At 43.7% G+C, this 23,930-nt stretch overlaps 1 protein-coding gene across 1 annotated transcript in view; it reads right to left on the reverse strand.

Moving 5' to 3' along the window:
- The window catches only part of pdca (phosducin a), a gene marked incomplete at both ends in the record, with an annotated part of 29,643 nt that extends 9,366 nt beyond the window's left edge, over positions 1-20,277 (reverse strand). Inside the window, 4 exons of the mRNA XM_084327404.1 lie at positions 3,799-3,911; positions 18,972-19,191; positions 19,698-19,834; positions 20,229-20,277. Coding sequence (XP_084183530.1) covers positions 3,799-3,911; positions 18,972-19,191; positions 19,698-19,834; positions 20,229-20,277 — 519 coding nt within the window. The remainder of the gene's footprint in view (positions 1-3,798; positions 3,912-18,971; positions 19,192-19,697; positions 19,835-20,228) is intronic.
- Between the last annotated feature and the right edge of the window lie 3,653 nt (positions 20,278-23,930).

The raw sequence follows: 23,930 nt of genomic DNA on the forward strand, positions 1-23,930 counted from the left end.
ATGCTGCCTAACACTGTACCCCATGATAACACCATACCCCATGCTAACACCCCATGCTAACACTGTACCCCATGCTAACACTATACCCCATGCTAATGTGACGGATCATACTGGTCTGCGTTGTGTTTTGATGTTAAATGAGAATGTCCCGAGGGGGAGTCGAACAGGGGGCTCCCGCGTCCGCGGGCGACGACACAGGCCGCTGCACTAAGAAGTGAATTCACTCCTAACTACCGTACCTATGCGTCTGTTAACCCTGTTATGGGGAAGTGAGTTTAATTTACCAGCCCGCACTGCCACAGTCACTCGTCAACACACCTGTTTCCGTGACTGTGGACATTCCCCGTTACACTAACACCGTACCCCATGCTAACACCATAACCCATGCTAACACCGTAACCCATGCTAACACCATAACCCATGCTAACATTATACCCATACCATTTGTTGAAACAACACGTTTGTTGGCAGACTCTAAACCTTCCTATTAACACCAACAGACTCTAAACCTTCCCTTTAACACCAACAGACTCTAAACCTTCCTTTTAATATCAACAGACTATAAACCTTTCTTTTAACATAAACAGACTCTAAGGCCCCGTCCACACGAACGCTGGGTTTAATGTAACCGTGATTGTATGTGCGCAGTTGCACTGTTCGGCCACACACAACCGGGGATTTGCTACACTGCAACCGCGGTCTTTTGAAACCGGTGGCCAGGGTGGAGTTGTGCGGTTTTGCAGTTGCGTGTGGGCATAGCAACCGAGGTTATTCCCAGTGTTTACAGCAGAGCTGTCGCAATTATTCCCCATGTTCACGGCAGACCGCGGGGTAGAGAGATTAGAGCAGAGCCAACTACACCAGTGTTTACAGCAGAGCTGTCCCAAGTAGCGTTATATGAAAATGATTGTAACAAACTTTTGTTCAAAACGTATCGTCTGTGTTGAAGAGTGTTGTGATCGACTGATGTCTGTTGACGCTCAGAGTAAACATGTAGCTGCAGCTAAACTAAACTCATGTGTTGTCAAGTTATTGTTATAAGGAACCCAGTCCAGACTGCATCCCCATAACAATTGTTTGTATTGAGCCGTATTGTATTGTACCCATTCTGCAATGTGTTAAATAACGTTTGCATCCATTCATTATACTAGCGTTAACGTTACATTATTACGTTAGCATTTAAGCTATATACTATACATAGAGAATGCCATTGACATTAGCATGTGTAGCTAACAACACCGGAGATCTTTTTTGTGAGACTAAACTATCCGCTCTTGGTGGTAAATTGTGTTGCTGATGGTTTTGTTTCATCAACAAAATGAGAGGCAGAACACAGTGAATGTATCCGTTTGTTTATTGCAGTTTCTTTCTTTGCTGAAAATATATGTTCCGTTGGCAAAATGATCAATAGGGTCCAGCTGTGCTTCTAAACGGGAAGTTTACTTCTTCTTCTTCAGTAAATTAATGGCAGATCGCGACCCAACGGGAAGTTTAGTGAGCGTTGAATGAATGAATGAATGAAAACTTTATTTAACAGATTGCAGAATGGGTACAATACAGTACGGCTCAATACATACAATTGTTAAGGGGATGCAGACCTGAGAAAGACGTTTGTCTTGTTTCCATCAGGGTCCCCCATTTTCAATTCATATAGACATATATGACATACATGACATACAGATAGTCAGTACTGCTACATCTATACATTTATGACATACCAGATTTGCAAATACAGTACTGTTTGTGATACAGAAGGAGTCAAGAAAAGGGAGTATATACATTTGACGTAGAAACTGTACATTGGAGGTTGGGTGGGGGGGGTTGGGTACATTGGGATATTGACAACCATACTGGGTAATTTACATTGGAGGTGGTTGGGGGGGGGGGGGGGGGGCGGGGGGCATACTGTATAAACAAGTAACACTGTACATTGAGGGGGGGGGGGAGGAGACACTGTACAAACAAACACAATTGTACATTGAACTATTGACAAAACCATACTAGGTAAATGACTGTACATTGGAGGGGGTTGGAATGATTGGGTTAGGATATTTACAGGGGCCAGTGTTGAATTGCAGTCTCCCGTAGGTTTCAGTCTTTTCTGATTGGTTGAAATGGCCTTCATGTCTGAACAACATCGCCGCCTACTGCTTTGGCATTGTATTACATTGTACTGAATGTATCGGTTGCTGGGTTCCAGCTCTGCCTGTGAGTACGCAGTTATACACGGTTGTCCACCTGTGTTCACCGTGTGGACGGAGTTTTATTTTTTCAAACTTCGGTCATATTAAATCCAAACTCTCGTGTGGACAGGGCCTAAACCTTCCTATTAACACCAACCGACTCAAAACCTTCCTTTTCACACCAACATAAACCTTCCTTTTAACACCAACGGACTCCAAATCTTCCTATTAACACCAACAGACTAAACCTTCCTTTTAACACCAACATACTCTAGTCTAAACCTTCATATTAACACCAACACAATGAGAGACTCTGATCTGCATCTTGTTTTTCTTGCCTCTCTTTGGCCTGCCTTTGTGACATTATTAATAAATAAATAATAAAACATTTAAATAAATAAATACATAAATAAATAATAATACATTATTAACACTTTCAGTGCCGGCCATAACGTTGATTAATGTCCTTGAGTGCCATCATCAACTTCAATGATAGCGTTAAAAACGCATAATCTATGTAAATTTTTTTGGCTATGTGTCTAATCTGCCCATCGCTTATCAATGACTTGTTTGCAGTCAACATTGTCGAAACGTATTGTTTTTTAATCGGTTCATATCCTTTTTATAGCATTGCGAAAAGCTATCGTTTTCTAAAAAATTTACATAAAATAGAAAGATTCCCTCATAAACGGCATTTATTGCAATATTCTCGAATACACTAGACACGTTGTCATTTGTCTGCCTATTTATGAATCGTTTTCAAATAAACGCTAGATTATCGATAGTATATGTGTACTTATGCACGCTATAGAAGCGAGCTGAGAAATCGATTACCTCATTTCCTCAATATCACACACACACACACACACACACACATATACACATACGGGACACACTGTTATCTCAGTGAATACAGCTCTGATTATCCTAAAACTGGTAACATAGACTCCTTACCTTAGATCAGATGTTCTCCAAAAAGATTATTCCAATTCCTGATCGCCATTCCAAATATCGATCGCGTTTATTGATTGATTATTGGCTGCTGTAAATATATATTCCAGGCTGCTTTCCAACTCGCGATCACTTTCCTCATCATCAGATCCCTCGCCAGCATAGTGGAGCGAGGAGGCTCCCCCTCCACAGATCCACCAGTATAATCGAATGGCCTGCAGTTACACAGGGATAGACGATAGGGGGCGGTATTTTCCCATCGGAGCTCCTAGAGGGGCTGCTGTACCAACGGGAGACTCGGTTGATGAAATATGAATTCAGATCGCTAATAAAAAAATCAAACGACAATTTGCGTCGTCTGCACTCAACGGGGGGCATGAAAAGACGACATAACACGTCGCTGGCACTCAAAGTGTTAATACACAAACGAATACACAAATAATAATACATTATTAATACATAAACTATTACACAAATAATAATACATTATTAATAAATAATAATAATAATAATAATAATAATAATAATAATAATAATAATAATAATAATAATAATAATAATAATAATAATAATAATAATAATAATAATAATAATAATAATAATAATAATAATAATAATGGACATGTCTTTAATATTTTATCTGATACCTCTCAGAGGAACTGACCTCAGGGGAGAAGTGATCTGAGGCACCCGTTGCTATAGCGTCAATGCGACAAAATTTTACTGTTGGATATTCAGTAGCAAGACAGTCGAGAGAGGAATTCAACTCCTCACAACCTGGAGAGGAGCAGAGAGGAGAGGAGAGGAGACAAGATGGGGAGAGGAGAAAGGAGATGAGACAAGGGGGGGGAGAATAGGAGAGGAGAGGCAATAAGAGAGAGGAGACAAGAGGGGGAGAAGAGGAGTGGAGAGAAGATAAGAAAGAGGAGACAAGAGGGGGAGGAGAGGAGATGAAACAAGGGGGGAGGAGAGGAGACAAGAGGGGGGAGGAGAGAGGAAGAGGGGATAGGAGAGAAAAGAGAAGACAAGAGGGGGATAAGAGAGGAAGAGGGGAGAGGATAAGTGGGGAGGAAGAGAGGATGGGATAAGAGGAGAATATGAAAGAAGAGGATGGGAGAGGAGAGGAGGAGATGCTGGTAGAGGAGGAGAGGATGGTAGAGAAGATGAGAGGAGGAGAGGATGGTAGAGGAGGAGAGGATGGTGAGGAGGAGAGGATGGTGAGGAAGATGAGAGGATGGTGAGGAAGATGAGAAGACAGTGAGGAAGAGGAGAGGAGGAGAGGATGGTAGGAAGATGAGAGGAGGAGATGATAAGAGGAGAAGACCGTGAGGAAGAGGAGAAGACAGTGAGGAAGAGGAGGAGAGGATGGTAGGGAAGATGAGAGGAGGAGAGGATGGTAGGAAGATGAGAGGAGGAGAGGACGGTTGAGAAGAGCTTAAAATACATACCTATAAGTAAATGGGAGATTGCTCCACTTCTTTTTTTTAACAATGTATTTATTGGGTTTTAGTTTGCAAATTACAACATGTATATCAGCAGAGCAATATTCAGCAAACATTTTCACCCTGTTCTCCCTCCCTTAACCCCCCCCCAAACAAAATAACAATTAACTACAAACACAGGTTCACAAAGGAAAGAAGGATAACAAATTTAATAATAAAATAATAATAATAATAATAATAATAATAATAATAATAATAATAATAATAATAATAATAATAATAATAATAATAATAATAATAATAATAATAATAATAATAATAATAATAATAATAAATAAATAATAATACAAACTAAATGTTTTACACATTGAGTAAAGGGTGTTTCTTGTTGTTTTTACACAATAATAAGAGTTGTCCCACAGTACTCCCCCTAATCCTGTTCTTGTTGAAGCAAGTTCCCAACATTTGTATTATGTTTTAAGAAGTACACAAACGGTCCCCAGGCATTATCAAAAATGTTTTGTTTACGTCTAACAATATACACTATCTTTTCCATTGACATGTTTGAAGCCATTTCTTTAATCGACATACCAATTCTTGGTCCATCAACTTTTTCCAATTAAGTCGAGCTATTACACGTTTTGCTTGTAATATGCACATATCTATACATCTAAACTCTTTGCTTTGTAGATGTGAGGTGGTAGGATATAAACCAAGAATAAAAAGCTCGGGATTCAATGGCAACTTCTTTGATCAAATTTCAATCAAATCAATAACATCTTGCCAGAAGGTTTTCACTTTCACACATTCCCATATGCAGTGGAACAGTGTCGCCCTTGCCTCACTACACTTAATACAAGTATCTGGAATATTATCATTAAACTTATGCAATTTACAGTAACAGGCGTTATATATGTACGCATCAGCCATTTATATTGTATACGTTTTAAGTTGCTACTGACTGTCTGACTCTGTGCCTCTTTACATGCCACACTCCATTCTTGTAAAGATATTTCTTCCTCTATGTCTTCGTTCCATTGATTCAGTTTTGATTCTGATGATTCATCTGAACCAGATACAAATAAGTCATATAGCATTTAAATTAAACCTTTACCATAACAGTGTCTAGTGACTGTATGGTATCCATAATCGTACAGGCTAATACTCCATGCCAATATGTTACCAATTGGTCTGAACAGACCCTGAACAGAATTAGCTGTGAAAGCCCTGAAGGACAAGTCAGTTTGTCTGCAAAAGCTAAAACAGATGGTTTTGTCAGATAAGGAAGTTAAAACCATAAAGACACTCAACTGAACTCAGTTGGGACGGAGGTCAGGAGATTATCTCAGAGGATACGGCCTTAAGTCAACATTGCAACACGAAAGTGATACCCTGGTGAGCTGAACACAAATAAGCCAACACGCAGGCAGCGTGTATACTTTCCGCAACGGAGTTCGGTTTCCGGGTTCCTCTGATTGGCCGCGACCCCCACGTGACCCGTCCCCCTTATCGCTGCCGCTCGCCGCTGTGTTGCAGCGCAGAGTGCTCGCTTCCTGAGTCAAGAAACGCGCCACTCTGAAACGCGCCACTCTGAAGTCAAGAAACGCGCTGTTGGTAACACCACCCACTTCAATGACAGAGCTCTCTTGTTTAATAATATTGTCGCGTCATCTTAATATGCTGCTTATGCAGTTATCAGCTGTATTTGGCATAGATGCCTGAGTCAAGCCTCTGAGTCAAGAAACGCGCTGTTGGTAACACCACCCACTTCAATGACAGAGCTCTCTTGTTTAAAGGGGACATGTACTGCTATTCCTAGCACTATTTGGGCAACTTTACACAATTCCTGTTAGTCTATTGAAGACATCTGTAAGGTTTTTTTCAAAAAAATGTATTGTTTTATATTTCTAATTAAGTACTCAAAACCATCATTTTCCAGCTTCAAGATTTCAGGCTGTTATGGCCTGGCTCCGCCCATAAGCACTTTGAGTGACAGTCAGCCCACACAGCGACTGGTAGACAGAGAGAGATAGAGAGAGAGAGAGAGAGAGAGAGAGAGAGAGAGAGAGAGAGAGGGAGGGGTGGGAGAGAGATAGAGCTTCTTCCAGAGCGAAACCCGACACCTCTGCACACACTCCGGAGGGAGAGAGAGAGAGAGAGACAGAGAGAGAGAGGGAGGCCCACAAGCCGCGCGGCAGCTTGTGGGCCTCCCTTCCTCCCCTCTCCCGTGTGCCGCGCAGCAGGTCCCCCCCCCCCCCAAGTGCTCCCTCTCTCTCCATCTCTCTCTCCCTCTCTCCCTCCAGAGTGCACGCAGAGGCGTCGGGCCCCACTCTGCCTCGCAGCATGAGGAAGTGGCTTCCACTCGCTGTCTAGTCTAGGTAGAATGGGGGCGGGCATTAGCTCCAACCACAGAGCCAATCGCATCACTGTGCGCTACCCAGCGTCCGAATGACGTGACTCAGTCGTTCAAATCAAAATGGCCTGATTTACTGGAGGAGGAAAGGGGCTGAGCTGAATCAGAGCAATCCGCCATTATGGTATTTAGACACTAAAACACATTGATACAAACTCCTATTACTATAATACAATGCTAGAGACTGAAAAATGACATTTATAGTACATGTCACCTTTAATAATATTGTCGCGTCATCTTCTGAGTCAAGAAACGCAGTCATCTTAATCAGCTGTTCAAGAAAGCATATTAAGATGACTGCGTTTCTTGACTCAGAAGATGACGCGACAATAGTATTAAACAAGAGAGCTCTGTCATTGAAGTGGGTGGTGTTACCAACAGCGCGTTTCTTGACTCAGAGGCTTGACTCAGGTGTCTATGCCAAATACAGCTGATAACTGCATAAGCCAGTGGCGGCCGCGCCCCCTGCCCCCTGGTAAAGAGATCAGGAGAAGAAGAAAATGTTTTATTTTTATTTTTATTTTAGACCCCTAAAAATAAAATAAACATGTTTAAAATGAATAATATTTACTCATTTTAAGTATGTTTGTGTTTCCAATGCACAATATAACGTTAAAATATAAAATATTAATAATCGTTTTCCTGAACAGGAAGTGACGATTCTGTCTGATAAAGAACGTTCCATTACCTTAGCCGCATTTCTCCTGCCGTATTTCTCTCGGGCTAGACGCAATAGCGCTCTGAGTGCGCGTCACTGTTTCATCGCTGTATCCGTCGCAGCCAATCAGTGCGTAACGCGTTGTGCGTTGAAATATGATGTTTATGATGGAAGCCGGGCGCGATTTGAAGCGGTCTAGGAAAGCGTTTAGAATTTCCGTCTAGAATTTCCATAGCCGCATTTCGCGGAGACGCTCTCTGATTGGCCGATGCGGCGATGCCAGTTTTTTCCTTAGCCACAGTTTGCAACATGTTCGAGGCTGTGTGTTGTGAACTTGTGATTCAGTCTGGAGTCTGGACAGTGGGCAGTGAGTGGAATGGATATACATCGACAACAGTCTGGGGGACAGTCAGTGGACATACACTTTATTAAGCCCTCCGGCTGGACCACGTTTCAATTAAACAAAGTGAGTTAATTCTCTCTCTCTCTCTCTTAGCCAACTCAGCTAACTTTAGCTGCTGTTAGCCACTCAGCTAATGCTTAACTAACGCTCTCTCTCTCTCTCTCTCTCGCTCTCTCTCTCTCTCTCTCTCTCTCTCTCTCTCTCTCTTCTGTTGTGCTGCACCCGCCGTGGTGTGTCTCTCTCCATCTCTCTCTCTCTCTCTCTCTCTCGCTCTCTCTCTCTCTCTCTCTCTCTCTCTCTCTCTCTCTCTCTCTCTCTCTCTCTCTCTCTCTCTCTCTCTCTCTCTCTCTCTTCTGTTGTGCTGCACCTGCCGTGGTGTCTCTCTCTCTCTCTCTCTCTCTCTCTCTTCTGTTGTGCTGCACCCGCCGTGGTGTGTCTCTCTCTCTCTCTCTCTCTCTCTCTCTCTCTCTCTCTCTCTCTCTCTCTCTCTTCTGTTGTGCTGCACCCGCCGTGGTGTCTCTCTCCATCTCTCTCTCTCTCTCTCTCTCTCTCTCTCTCTCTCTCTCTCTCTCTCTCTCTCTCTCTCTCTGCCTATGCGTGTGTTTGGAGACGGAGCGAGTTTGTTTCTAACGTTTCTATTTATATATTGTGTTTCAAGTTGTGAATTAGACTGTACTTTACATTTACATTTACATTTAGTCATTTAGCTGACGCTTTTATCCAAAGCGACTTACAAGTTCTGTACGACAAGCCATCAGGAAGGGCACAACTCTATCAGCTGAGTAACAATGTTCGTCAAAGTGTTGAGTGCTACAGTGTAGGTTAGTTTATTAGGACAAGTGCATGACAGTATGGTTAGTTAGGGTTAGATAATTTTTTTTTTTTTTTTTTTTTTTTTAATTCAGATAATGGTTGAAGAAGTGCGTCTTTAGTCGACGGCGAAAGATTGGACGTGTTTCGACTGTCCTAACTGGGGTGGGTAGTTCATTCCACCATTGTGGGGCAAGGACTGAGAATAGGCGACTTCTCTTTGATGACCCTCCCGGAGCTTGGATAGGAGTAGGTCTGAGGCGGCCAGAAGAAGCAGAGCGTAGGGGTCTTGAGGGTGTGTAGTTAGAGACCATTGACCGGAGGTAGGCGGGAGCAGTTCCCTTTGCCGCATGGTATGCTAGGTCAAGGGCCTTGAAGCGGATTCGTGCAGCAATGGGGAGCCAGTGCAGGTCCCTAAGAAGTGGGGTGACATGGGCCGACTTGGGTAGGTTTGAGATCAGGCGGGCCGCTGCGTTCTGAATGAGTTGAAGAGGCTTAGTGGCAGTGGCCGGGAGGCCAGCGAGCAGTGCGTTGCAGTAGTCGAGGCGGGAGATGACTGTTGATTGGATGAGGAGTTGGGTGGATTCTTTTGTCAGGAAGGGGCGGATCCTTCTGACGTTGCTCAGGAGGAATCGGCAGGTTCTGGTTGTCGCTGCGATGTGAGCAGAGAAGTTCAACTGGTCGTCTAGGACAACACCAAGGTTCTTGGCGGTCGGGGACGCGGTCACAGCTGCATTCTCGACTGTGATGGAAAGGTTGGTCAGGGGGGAGGATTTGGCCGGCAGGTGGAGCAATTCTGTTTTGCTTAGGTTCAGTTTGAGGTGGTTGGTCGTCATCCAGGCGGAGATGTCGGACAGACAGGCCGAGATCCGTTCAGAGACGTGGATATCTGAGGGAGGGAAGGAGAGGAAGAGTTGAGTATCGTCGGCATAACAGTGGTAGGAGAAGCCATGAGACGTGATAATGTTACCCAGTGATTTAGTGTAGAGGGAGAAGAGAAGGGGTCCTAAAACCGAGCCCTGGGGGACACCCGTCCGCAGGGGGCGGGTGGCCGACAGGGTCCCTCTCCATGACACTTGGTAGGAGCGGTCATTGAGGTATGATGACAACCATGTCAGCGCAGAGCCAGCCACTCCCATTCCTGCGAGGGCCGCGAGGAGGATCTGGTGGTTGACTGTGTCGAAGGCTGCAGATAGATCTAGGAGAATCAGGACAGAGGAGAGGCCTTTCGCTTTTGCTAAGTGAAGTGCCTCTGTGACCGCAATGAGGGCTGTCTCTGTGGAGTGACCAGTTCTGAAGCCTGACTGATTAGGGTCTAGGAGGTCATTCTGTAAGAGATAAGCAGTAAGTTGGTTGGATACAGCACGTTCAAGTGTTTTAGAAAGGAAGGAGAGAAGAGAGACAGGACGGTAGTTGCCTATGACGGTAGGGTTCAGGGATGGTTTTTTTATGAGGGGCGTGACTCTGGCTTGTTTTAGGGAGGTGGGGACCACCCCCGAGTTGAGTGAGGAGTTGATGGTTGCAGTTAGGAATGGGAGGATGTCTGGTGCTATGGTCTGGAGGAGTGGGGAAGGTAGCCGGTCCAGCTGGCATGTAGTCGGACGGTTCGACGTTACCAGTGTCAGGGTCTCGGCTTCTGTAATGGGAGAGAAAGATGACAGAGTGAAGGATGAGGTTCTCGATTCAGCATTTGGAATGGGTGGGGGTTGGGAGAAGGAGCTGCGGATGTTCTCCACTTTTTCCTCAAAGAAGATCGCAAAGTCTTCAGCAGAGAAAGATGATGGAGGGGGGGGTGGGGGGGGGAGTGAGGAGGGAGGACATGGTAGCATGCAGTTTGCGAAGATTCTTGGCAGAGGCCTCGATCCTACGGTGAAAGAAAGAAGCTTTGGCATTAGTAATGGTTTTGGAGAATGTTAACAAGAGGTTGTGATATGTGCCGATGTCAGCAGTGAGGCGTGACTTTCTATACTTCCTTTCAGCTGCTCTCAGGACCTGTCTTTGTTCTCTCACTGGATCTGTCAGCCATGGACTGGGTGGGGAACGGCGGGCAGGTTTCTCAACGAGGGGACAGAGCTTGTCGAAGGAGGTTGCAAGGGCTGAGAGGAGGGTGGAGGTTGCCATCTCTGTGGAGAGAGCAGAGAAGGTGTCACTCAAAGGTAGAGCGGACAGTATGTCAGAGGAGAGGGTGGAGGGGGATAGGGAGGCCAGGTTGCGTCTGAGTGAGACGGTTTGAGTTGGGGTGAAGACCTTTCGGTTAAGCATGAGAGTTAGTGAGAAGGATATGAAGGAATGGTCAGATACATGTAGGGGAGTTACCGTGGTGTTAATGATGCTGGAGTTACGGGAAAATATGCGATCCAAGGAGTTGCCTGCTTTGTGGGTGGGAGGCATGGCAGTGGGAGTCAGGTCAAATGATTGTAGGAGGGAGACTACTATGACTGACTGAGATGAGTCAGGCAGGTTGAAGTCGCCCAATAGAAGGAGAGGGGTACCATCTTCCGGTAAGGAGCTTAGAAGCATGTCCAGCTCATCTGTGAAGTGATCGAGCGGACCTGGAGGGCGGTAGAGTGTAACAATGGTGAGATTGAAAGGATTAGAGACAGATACTGCATGATATTCAAAAGAGGAGAGTGACAGTGCTGGGAGGGGTGTTAAGTTTGTAGTCCATGAAGGAGATGTCATGAGGCCAGTGCCTCCACCCCGTCTGGAAGGTCGAGGTGTGTGAGTGAAGTTATAGTTTGTAGATAATGCTGCAGGTGTTGATGAGTTATTGGGGGTTATCCAGGTCTCAGTTAGAGCCAGGAGCTGCAGATTTTGACTATGGGCGTAGGCAGTAATGAAGTCAGCTTTCTTGACTGCTGATTGACAATTCCATAAGCCTCCCCGTACTGTGACAGGTGTATTAGTGGCTGTAGGAGGGTAGGAGAGATTAGCCGGGTTGCTAGCAAACTGCCGTGGGTGGGTTGAATCTGTTCTGGAAGAGCAGATTGTGGATATGAGACACATTGTGGTGTCAAGAGTGGCAGGGAGGAAGTAGAGGAATAGCAGAGTGGAGTGAAAGATAGGACTAGGGTGTACTTAGCGCTAGGTGGATCCCTCTGCAGATAACTCCAGGAAAACTCCTCTTTGTCCCTCTTCGTTTCTCGACGCTTCGCTGACGCTAAGCCTGCAGGCCTTTAAATCCCTATCACTAATTAGTGCTGTCTAACACCTGGCCCTTAATGGGTCACTTAAGAAAACAAAATGGCCGCTTTAAACACGCCCCTTAATCAAGTCAGCTGGTCAGGTCAGCAATCAAGTCTCAGTTTAAAGATATTACTAAATTACTTAAAATGTCTTACCCTGATGCAGTGTAAGTCTCTCAGTGAATGAGCTGTCCTTCCACAACAGAATGTAGTACAGAGTGATTCCAGGAGAGGCTGAGGTTCTGCTTTTAAGCAGTGACAGGGCTCTGAGATCACACTCAGTACACAAGAGCTGTCTTTAAGCAGGAAGCAGCTTTTAATGGGTCACTTAAGAAAACAAAATGGCCGCTTTAAACACGCCCCTTAATCAAGTCAGCTGGTCAGGTCAGCAATCAAGTCTCAGTTTAAAGATATTACTAAATTACTTAAAATGTCTTACCCTGATGCAGTGTAAGTCTCTCAGTGAATGAGCTGTCCTTCCACAACAGAATGTAGTACAGAGTGATTCCAGGAGAGGCTGAGGTTCTGCTTTTAAGCAGTGACAGGGCTCTGAGATCACACTCAGTACACAAGAGCTGTCTTTAAGCAGGAAGCAGCTTTTAATGGGTCACTTAAGAAAACAAAATGGCCGCTTTAAACACGCCCCTTAATCAAGTCAGCTGGTCAGGTCAGCAATCAAGTCTCAGTTTAAAGATATTACTAAATTACTTAAAATGTCTTACCCTGATGCAGTGTAAGTCTCTCAGTGAATGAGCTGTCCTTCCACAACAGAATGTAGTACAGAGTGATTCCAGGAGAGGCTGAGGTTCTGCTTTTAAGCAGTGACAGGGCTCTGAGATCACACTCAGTACACAAGAGCTGTCTTTAAGCAGGAAGCAGCTTTTAATGGGTCACTGCGTGGTACATGTTTGGTATAGCGCCCCCTAGCGCCCCCTCTGGAGAATAATTCAGGAGCGATAAGGCAGCGATAAGGAGGGCGGGTCACGTGGGGGTCGCGGCCAATCAGAGGAACCCGGAAACCGAACTCTGTTGCGGAAAGTATACACGCAGCCAGGCACGGAAGATAAAATGGTCTGGCCTTGTGTTTATGGTATTAGAGCAGTTGAGACAATCATTGATCCTGAGAAAAGGGCCTGTGAGAACAGATCTGGGTTCAGTGAGGACCAGGGAAGAACTGTTAGAATTGACTAAACCAGGGAAACTAATAATCCAAAGATAAAATACATATTAAATTGGTGATAATAATAGGTAAATAGGCAAATAAATTAAGTGTTATTTGAATACTGGAACCTATGTAAAAATGCTGTTATAGTCCAACTGCTTATCTGATAGTCGCATCTGATCGGGGATTTCACGACGAGGTCCAGTAAGACCAGACCAGGGATACAGGTATAATAAGAAATAACATGATTTAATGCAACAAGTGGTAGGGAGGGGGTCGGCTCCCCGAACCTTAGCACTTAACAGGCGGCAGTGGAATCGGAAGATTCCGTGGGCACGTTAAACAAATACTATAGTGCTGGGGAGAGACTGAAAGGCCCCCGTGTCTAGAAAGATGACCAACATCTTACTGTGGTACCGTCTAGTCGGCCCAGAAATGTCGCATGTAAGGAAATGTGGGCACTGGGTGGTACGTGGGTGACAATCCACACTTAGCAGAGGGGGAGATGTGCCAGAGGGGCAATCCACCTTTGTGAACAGTTAAAGGCTGGTGAAAACGGTCAAAGTTTCCATACTCATAGCTAAGTGGGATGGGGATCAGACCGTCGGTTTCTAAACTGAGTGGCTGATAGGTACTACGGACAGTCAGCCGCTTGGGGTCCTGACTTGATGACGGACTAGGAGGTCGCTATCGACTGCGTCACCGGTCGGTCAGGTAAGCATTATGGTATGATTGTCCATAAATGCGTCTGGCTCAATGTACAGTCAGGCCACAATAAGCCGAAACCGAATGCATTATTAGGCGAGTTGTGCTTCTGTGATCAGCAGGTTTGAAAACAGCCACTGGGAAGCAGAGGGTTAAGGTGTGTCAATTCAGAAGAATCTGGTTTGTATCGTCTAAGGATGGAAAGGGACCCAGCCTAAAACTGCACCGAAGGTAAAAGAAGGGGACTTCTTCCATTCACGAGTGGAGACCTTACCGCCGGAAGTGGAGGCCTGCATCCCTGTTGGGGGTAAGGGGTCCGGCGTCGGGTACAAGGCGGCCCTAAGAAGCCGGTTGTCCCGACGTTAGGTCTACCTGCACACATTTGGGGAGAGGTGCATCTAAGAGGGGAAGAAGTGCATCCGAACGGGAGGAGGGTACTCTTAACTGGAAGGAGGTTGAAAGGATCAAAGTGATTTTAATCAATCAAAGACATTGTGTGACAACACAGTCGCATTTACCAATAGGGAGGTTTCCTTCCTCTGGTACACATTCCAAAAGAGGGTTTTTGACATGCTGGTTGGCGGGGTAAATATTCTTTAACTGTTTTTAGCTCAAATCAACAGTAGAAATATTAAGTAAAGAAGCTGTACATTTGTCTTTAAGAATTATAGACTAATCTCCTAAATTCTAATTTGGAATTATTAATCCAAAAGGTTTAATTGGAAGAACTATTATCTTATAGAAATAGGAGAGGGCGGATCTTCTTTCTGAATCACAGGCCAGAGACGGACTCTGGCGGGTTCTGGTTGGCTGAGGGTGTGTGTCCATCGTGATGACATGACAAACAGGGGGGCGACCTGAAAGGTTTAAATGGCCGCGCCCAAGGAGATGGAAGAGACACACGACAGACACAGAATGCAGACAAGACGAGATGAAGATGAAGATGATGAAGAGAATATTCAGTAACTGAACACAGGATGAAGGCCCTCCGCTCCTCTGTGCCAATCTGACTAGCTGCCATGCTGAATACCAACGAAGACCAAACCTGCTGAAATAATGATTTTGTAAACACTGGAAACTATCCAGAGAAAGAGTGTGTATTACCATATTTCAGAGAGCTTTAAGACGACCACCTTCAGGGAATCTTTTAAATAAAAGCTCTGTAGAATACCACTCCAACTTGCTCGTGTGGACTCCGATTCTTCTGCATAAAACATCTGCACTAGACCGGTGGTCGACCCAGACACGTAGCCGTAGAAGAAGCAGAGTACTGACCCAAAATATACGACAACTGCTATTTCTAAGATGGAAATGTTCGGTATATCCAATGAATAGCTGAAGATATTTAAAAAAAGTGATGTTTTGGAATATCATATTTTGTAGATATTTCCGCAAAGGACATGAATACTTCATCCTCCTCCCTGTATACGTCTTGTACTTTCCTTAACCTCTTTTCAGCCCATACTTTAAATCCACTATTGTTTTGCCCTGGTTTAAAATTGGCATTGCCCCAAATAGGACTGAACCGGGATCGGACTACACATCAATCATATTTAAAATAATGGGGTTGTCTGTATTTTTCTTCAGATATTTATGGTCTGCAGAATACAAATACAGGTGCAAGGGTAAGCTCGGTTTAACAGAGCAGGATTCTGAATGGATCCAAGCAGGAGGATTCTCCGATGAGAAGTAAAACATGATCGTCCGCAATTGTGCTGCTCAGTAATACCATTGAATATTTGGGCATTTCAGGCCTCCTCTGTCATATGGTAGATAAAGTAGAGATAGATGTAATCTGGGGCGTTTATTTTGCCAAATAAAGTTGGTAAACAGTTTCTTGATTCTAGTGAACAAAGACGAGGGAGGGGGTAAAGGGATATTCTGGAATAAGTAGAGAAATTCATTCATTCAGTATATTCATTTTTAGAATATTAATCCTGCCGATAATTGAGATAGGTAGAGATGTCCAACTCTCTATTGAAGAAGTACTAGCTTCCAGAATTGGGTCATAATTTATCTGAGAAATCGTATTCACCTCAGGGACCATCTTTATTCCCAAATACGTAAATGTATCTGTTGAGTTGAGAGTAGAAGCACAAACAAGCCCATTTTCCTCTCTCTTTCATTGAGTAACATTATAGATGATTTGGAGTGATTCACTTTATAACCAGACAAACCAACATTTTCCCAAATGTTTCAATAAGACTTAGGAGCGTCGGGATAGATCTGTGTAGATTTTTTAGCATTAATATTACATCATCAGCGAAGAGGGCTATCCTATGTTCTATATCAGGGGTTCCCAAAGTGGGGGTTGCGAGCCGCCGTGGGGGGGGGGGTCGCCAGATGAAAAAAATAAAATAAAATCAAATTTTTTTGTGCAGTCAGGCCACTGAACTTAGAATCAGGCCAGGCCAATAGTTAGATAACCTAGGTGGGGAACAACTGTCTCTCTCTATCTCTCTTGCTCACTAACACACACACACACACACACACACACACACACACACACACACACACACACACACACACACACACACACACACACACACACACACACACACACACACGCGCGTGCATGCACGCACGCACGCACACAGGTAGAGAAACTAACTGCGTTCTGTTTTTGTGAGGGCTGTGTGTGTGTGTGTGGGTCATGAGCAGATAACAGGGACTCTTAAAGTTATCCGTGACACGGACAACCACTAGACTGCTTACGCAGATATTTTAGGAGAGGGGAAAAATTAAACAACAGAAAACAACCTTTACAGGTGGAAATCTCAAAGTGAGTAATTAAGAAAATAAATCAAGTCCCAAAAAACAGGACTACTCTCAATAAAGAGGTATAGTATAAAAGTAATTATACAACGGCATGCAAATTTCTCGATTCTGATTGGCTGAAACAGTCATTTTACACGTCTTTATTGGCAACAATTCCACGCTGCTGGCCCAGGACCCGCCCACAACCGACCCACATCACATCACTCCGCCGGATCACAAGAAGGTGGACAATAATCTTTACAAATGGATATGTTGATAGCGACTAAACGACTAAATATCAAGCGATTCTGTCACAGCGAATGTGTTAGTCGTTTAAACAATGTTGGATGATGTAATTGATGGGTCTTGAATCATTCTGTAACAAAAGAAAAATCGCGGTTTGATTGATTGATTAATTTACATTTTCTTTTCAATTTTTTTTCCGTTCGACTGTCAGCGCTCGCTCTAGTCTCCACCCACCGCCACACCCCCCCCCCCCACACACACACACACACACACACACACACACACACACACACACGCACGCACGCACGCACGCACGCACACACACGCACACACACACACACTCTGCCTGCAACGCGGGGGATAGTCAGACTGAGAGAGCTGGGTGCTGCGCTGTTCTAAGTGAGCATGGCCTATTGAGTTGATTGATTGATTGATTGCTAATTTTATTACTGTACACTTGGTTTCCAACTGGTTAAGTTTAGGCCCTCTACAGTAGGTTTAAAAAAATAAATAAAAGAATAGGGCGAAGAAAACGTTTTTTTCCTATAGGGCAAAGAAAACTTTTTAATTTGTTTTACCTACTTTATATAGAAGCATCTAAGAATGAAGTTCTATGGAAAGTAGGTCTGCATTCCCTTAACAATTGTGTGTATTGAGCCGTACTGTATTGTACCCATTCTGCATCTGGTAATAAAATTTTCAATCAATCATTCCAATAATACACAGTTGGATGTGTTAGTTGGTTGGATGCACTTCAAGCTGCTTCCACATGAGGCAACTTCTCTCAATAATTCCAATAATACACAGTTGGATGTGTTAGTTTGGTTGGATGCACTTCAAGCTGCTTCCACATGGAGGCAACTTGTCTTTTTTGTAGTTGTGGGAACTACTTTTTCTGGCGGATGGTTTTTTCAATAAATCTTCGATTAATGTGTGTTTATTGTATAGAAATAAGTTTGGATGAATCTGGCAGTTGTATAAAAGCTTTACACCACTTGCAGTCGTGATTTGTGAACAATAAACCATGCCTAGGGGGGTCTAACGACCCTCGGCTGCGCCTCGGGCCTAACGACCACCCCTAGGCATGGTTTATTGTTCACAAACCACTCCTGCGCGTGATGTAATGCTTAAATAAGCCACAAGGATACCTCCTAATAAAGGAGTTTATATTTGAAAAAAGGTAAAACAATAAACCTCCACTAAGGGAGTTTATGTGTAGAATCACGTGAGTAGCCTAAAATAAGAATGACTACCATAAAGCTCAATTCTGAATCAGAGATCAGACTACACTTCAATATAATGAGCGTGACCAAAAGGACAACCAACACTAGGAAATGAAAAAGCAGTTGACACTGCGATCTCCAAACTTAAATAGACTCCACATGGCCATAGGCACAGCTGGACTGCATCAGGTGCAATCAAGCCCACACACCTGCCGACCCATGAGGCAATTAACCACAGGGAACAGGGATTGACAGCTATCCCTCACAGAGAGGTGAAATAAAGCAAAAATAGACAGCTGTCCCTCACAGAAAGGTGAAATAAGGCAAAAAGCAATAACGTTCAGGTTTGTGGGAGATAATCCTGAAAAATAACAGAAATAAAAAAGTAAATCCAGAAGTCAGATGATTGACAGGGGCTTGCATGAGCTGGGTAGTGTAGTTTTTCAGAAATCGAAAGCCCATCGAAAGCTCTTGGTCTCTTCCTTCAAAAGACTACACTCACTTTTGGCTGTGCCACTTCCTCCCGTCAATATGCGCCAGTTTCCGACCGAATGCCCTGAGATTTCTACAATCTTATATTTCACTAATAACAGTTAAACTCATTGGTATACAAACGTAATGCTGAAAATATACACTTTGACTGCTGTCTTGACAGGGTTAGGGTATTTACTCTTGGCTACATTTGGGAAAAAAACACAACATTAATTCATACAGTCTGTAGAGATGGATTTATGGCGTGATGTCATTGTGGGTCCGGTACTGGACCCATCGGGCTTAAGAGGTTAAACAATGTTCTCCTTTAAATGTTCCTCTTCCTTTTGAAAGAAACTGACCTTTGACCCCGTGCTGGTAGACGTGAACCACCACCAGCGTGATACGGTGCTCCTGCTCTATGACCTCCAGGAAGGCCTCTCCACTCTCCAGCTCAAACACACACTCAAACTTTGGACCGAAGCTCAGCCGCTCGTGCATCTCCTGCATGCACTGCTTCCTGTAGCGCTTCAGGCACTGTTCATCCTCCTCATGGATCATATCGTACTCCTGGACACTCATCTGAGAGACACAGAGAGAGAGAGAGAGAGAGAGAGAGAGAGAGAGAGAGAGAGAGAGAGAGAGAGAGAGAGAGAGAGAGAGAGAGAGAGAGAAAGAGAGAGAGAGAGAGAGAGAGACATGCAGACATGGAGAGAGACGGAGACACAGAGAGAGACAAAGACACAGAGACACAGTGAGACAGAGAGAGAGACACAGAGACAGAGACACAGTATGACAGGGAGAAGGAGAGAGAGCGACAAAGAGACAGGGAGAGACAGAAAGAGACACAGAGACAAGGAAACAGAGAAAGATAGAGACAGACAAGGAGACAGAGAGAAAGACAAAGAAAGAGAGAGACAAAGAGACAGAGACAGTTAAATATCATTAAAGAAATTACAGTAAGTGACCTGAATTGAAAAAGAGAGACAGTGTGGCATCTCTGTACAATAGTATTGTATTTTGTGTGTGTGTCTGTGTGTGTACATGCGTGCGTGCATAAGTGCATGTGTGTGTATGTGTGTGCGTACCTTCCTGTTGCCTCTCTCTGTGTCGTCGTCTCGAGGGGTAGACATCTGTCTCAGCAGTTCTCTGCGGCTCTGGGGAGCGTTGGGGTCAACACTGTCCAGTTTAAACCTCCTCCAGTCATTAATCACTCCTTTAGGTCCTACAGATAGATAGATAGATGGATGGATGGATAGATAGATAGATAGATAGATAGATAGATAGATAGATAGATAGATAGATAGATAGATAGATAGATAGATAGATAGATAGATAGATAGATAGATAGATAGATAGATAGATAGATAGATAGATAGATAGATAGATAGATAGATAGATAGATAGATAGATAGATAGATAGATAGATAGATAGATAGATAGATAGATAGATAGATAGATAGATAGATAGATAGATAGATAGATAGATAGATAGATAGATAGATAGATAGATAGATAGATAGATAGATAGATAGATAGATAGATAGATAGATAGATAAATAGATAGATACAGTATGTTCCTGCTCCAAAGTCTACTTAATTATTACACAACTTCTGACCTGTCTGAATGCCAGGTAGCTCCTCTTCTTCGTGGGTGGGGCTAGACATTCTGCGGGGAGACAGCTGAACAAAGACAGAGAGACAGAGAGAGACAGACAAAGAGAGAGAGAGACAGACAGAGAGTGACAGGCAAAAGGAGAGCGAGACAGACAGAGAGACGGACAAAGAGAGAGAGACAGACAAAGAGAGACAGACCAACAGACAGAGAAAGATAGAGAGGAGACCTTTACAACATGACAGAGGAAGGGAGCCTAGAAATAAGATAACTACCCTTGAGCAAGGCAGTGAACCCCCAACATCTCCAGTGTTTAGACTGGTTGTACTGGGCAGCTCCTAGTGGTCAACAGTGTCAGACTATGGTTGTACTGGGCAGCTCCTAGTGGTCAACAGTGTCAGACTGTGGTTGTACTAGGCATCCCCTAGTGGTCAACAGTGTCAGACTGTGGTTGTACTGGGCAGCCTCTAGTGGTCAACAGTGTCAGACTGTGGTTGTACTGGGCAGCTCCTAGTGGTCAACAGTGTCAGACTGTGGTTGTACTGGGCAGCTCCTAGTGGTCAATAGTCAGTGTCAGACCAAGGTTATACTGGGCAGCTCCTAGTGGTCAACAGTGTCAGACCGTGGTTGTACTGGGCAGCTCCTAGTGGTCAACAGTCAGTGTCAGACCAAGGTTGTACTGGGCAGCTCCTAGTGGTCAACAGTGTCAGACCGTGGTTGTACTGGGCAGCTCCTAGTGGTCAACAGTGTCAGACCGTGGTTGTACTGGGCAGCTCCTAGTGGTCAACAGTCAGTGTCAGACCAAGGTTGTACTGGGCAGCTCCTAGTGGTCAACAGTCAGTGTCAGACCAAGGTTGTACTGGCCAGCTCCTAGTGGTCAACAGGGTCAGACCGTGGTTGTACTGGGCAGCTCCTAGTGGTCAACAGTGTTGATTAATTGATTGATTTTTATTGTGGAGTAAAAGACAGCATCCAAGGGATAAAAACATGAGAAAGTGCAAGCACTTATTTCCATCATGGTCCCTGATTTTGGACATGGACAGACATCACATAGAGCATCATAATAAAACATAGAGCATCATAATAAAACATAGAGCATCATAATAAAACATAGATCATCATAATAAAAACATAGATCATCAACAGTGAACCAAAGTGTCAGGCTGTGGTTCTAAGTGTGAATATCAAGCCCTGTGTTTAATGGAATTCCTGATGTTAGGAAGCATAGAATACATGTTAGGAAGCATAGAAGAAATTTTAGGAAGCATGGGAAGGATGTTAGGAAGCATCGAAGACATGTTAAGAAGTATAGAGGACATTTTAGGAAGAATAGGAAGGATGTTAGGAAGCATAGAATACATGTTAGGAAGCATAGGAAGGATGTTAGGAAGAATATGAACGATGTTAGGAAGCATAGGAAGGATGCGTGCGTGCGTGCGTGCGTGCGTGCGTGCGTGCGTGCGTGCGTGCGTGCGTGCGTGCGTGCGTGTGTTTGTGTTTGTGTCTGTGTCTGTGTCTGTACTTGTTTATGTGAAAAATTATTTCAAGAATACATACTCACAAAATCTGTGTCTGTGTGTGTGGTTGATGACAATGAGGAGCTGCTTAATGAAGGACTCCCTGAGATCCGAGGCTCCGCCCTAATTCTACAAATAACCATAACAACCTGTAGGCTGCCAATCACTGTGATACAGGCTAATGGTGATTTATCAGATTAACACTAGATTATCATGATTACAGACTGTCCTAGGACACCTGACACTGTACCTGTGCACTACCCTATATGGACTACCTATATTCACTACCCTATATGTACTACCTTATATTCACTACCCTATATGTACTACCTTATATTCACTACCCTATATGCACTACCATATTCACTACCATATATTCACTACCCTATATTCACTATCTATATTCACTACCTATATTCACTACCCATACAGTATATGCACTACCCTATATGCACTACCTATATTCACTACCAAATATGCACTACCAAATATGCACTACCCTATATTCACTAACTATATTTATTCACTACCCTATATGCACTACCCTATATTCACTACCCTATATGCACTACCATATATGCACTACCCTATATGCACTACCCTATATGCACTACTATATATGCACTACCTATATTCACTACCAAATGTGCACTACCCTATATTCACTAACTATATTTATTCACTACCCTATATGCACTACCCTATATTCACTAACTATATCTATTCACTACCCTATATGCACTACCCTAAATTCACTACCCTATATGTACTACCTATATGCACTACCCTATATGCACTACCCTATATGCACTACCCTATATGCACTACCTATATTCACTACCTATATTCACTACCTATATGCACTACCCTATATGCACTACCCTATATGCACTACCCTATATGCACTACCATATATGCACTACCCTATATGCACTACCTATATTCACTACCTATATTCACTACCCTATATTCACTACCTATATTCACTACCTATATTCACTAACCTATATGCACTGCCCTATATGCACTACCCTATATTCACTACCTATATTCACTACCCTATATGCACTACCCTATATTCACTACCTATATTCACTACCTATATTCACTACCTATATTCACTACCTATATGCTATATGAGGCGTTGGAAATAAAAAAAAAATTATTTGATTTGCAAAAAATAGAAAAACTTTACACACATGTCACCACAGATTCAAGGAAGTAGTAATTTTTTTTGATACTGTATGTCATAAAATTGTCCCTTCAACAGTTTTAAGCAACAGGACGTCCAGTGTTCGTTTGCTTTGATACAACCGTTTTAATACATTAATATCTGATTTCATGTTGTGAATAAAACATGTTTTGATGAAGTGTTAACGCGGCTCCTAGCCGTGATGTTACAGCAAATAACACACACCTCTCGCTTCTCGCTTGATCATTCACAGCCAACCGTTTCATAGTATCCTCCTGAAGCTCACTTTCATTCATAAACATTAATAATATTCCAGAACAGCCTATCTCGGTTAAAACCTAATTCAAGTCGTCTTTATTTACAAAACAGGTGTCTCGTAGTCTGAATATGAGCTCATCCCGGCTATTCTAAGCGATATACGGCATTCCCCTGCAGCAAGAAAAAATACTCCTTGTACTGTATGTATTCTGACGCTAGAAGGTGATGCATGGAAACACAATCCTTGTAGCTACTCATGACTACTGAAGCAGGTAATGGTATCTGCTCTTACCTGATTGTCCTGGATGAGATGGCTCTTATAAGACCAACTGTCTGTCTGTCTGTCTGTCTGTCTGTCTGTCTGTCTGTCTGTCTGTCTGTCTGTCTGTCTGTCTGTCTGTCTGTCTGTCTGTCTGTCTGTCTGTCTGTCTCTCTCTCTGTTTATTTTTGCCTATCTGTCCCTTTTTTTTGTCTTTCTTGATGTCCGTTTTGTCTGTCCCTCTGCGTTGAGCCGTGTGTGTGTCCACAGAATAAGAAGAGATTGTAGTGAAAGGTGCTGGCGGTGGAGAAAAAGTTAATATGTTAATCATCTGGAAGATGAAGCGTCGTAATGAGATTATCTGTCCCTTGAGCTCTCAGCAGCGCAGCCCGTGGCTCCACTGCAGCCGCGTCTGGGTCTCCTGGTATGGGAGAGAAAATTCCAGCGAAAATTCCTGTGATATCACGTCATTACGAAAAT

This window comes from Notolepis coatsorum, assembly GCF_963971535.1.
Source record: "Notolepis coatsorum genome assembly, chromosome: 13".
Lineage (NCBI taxonomy): Eukaryota > Metazoa > Chordata > Actinopteri > Aulopiformes > Paralepididae > Notolepis > Notolepis coatsorum.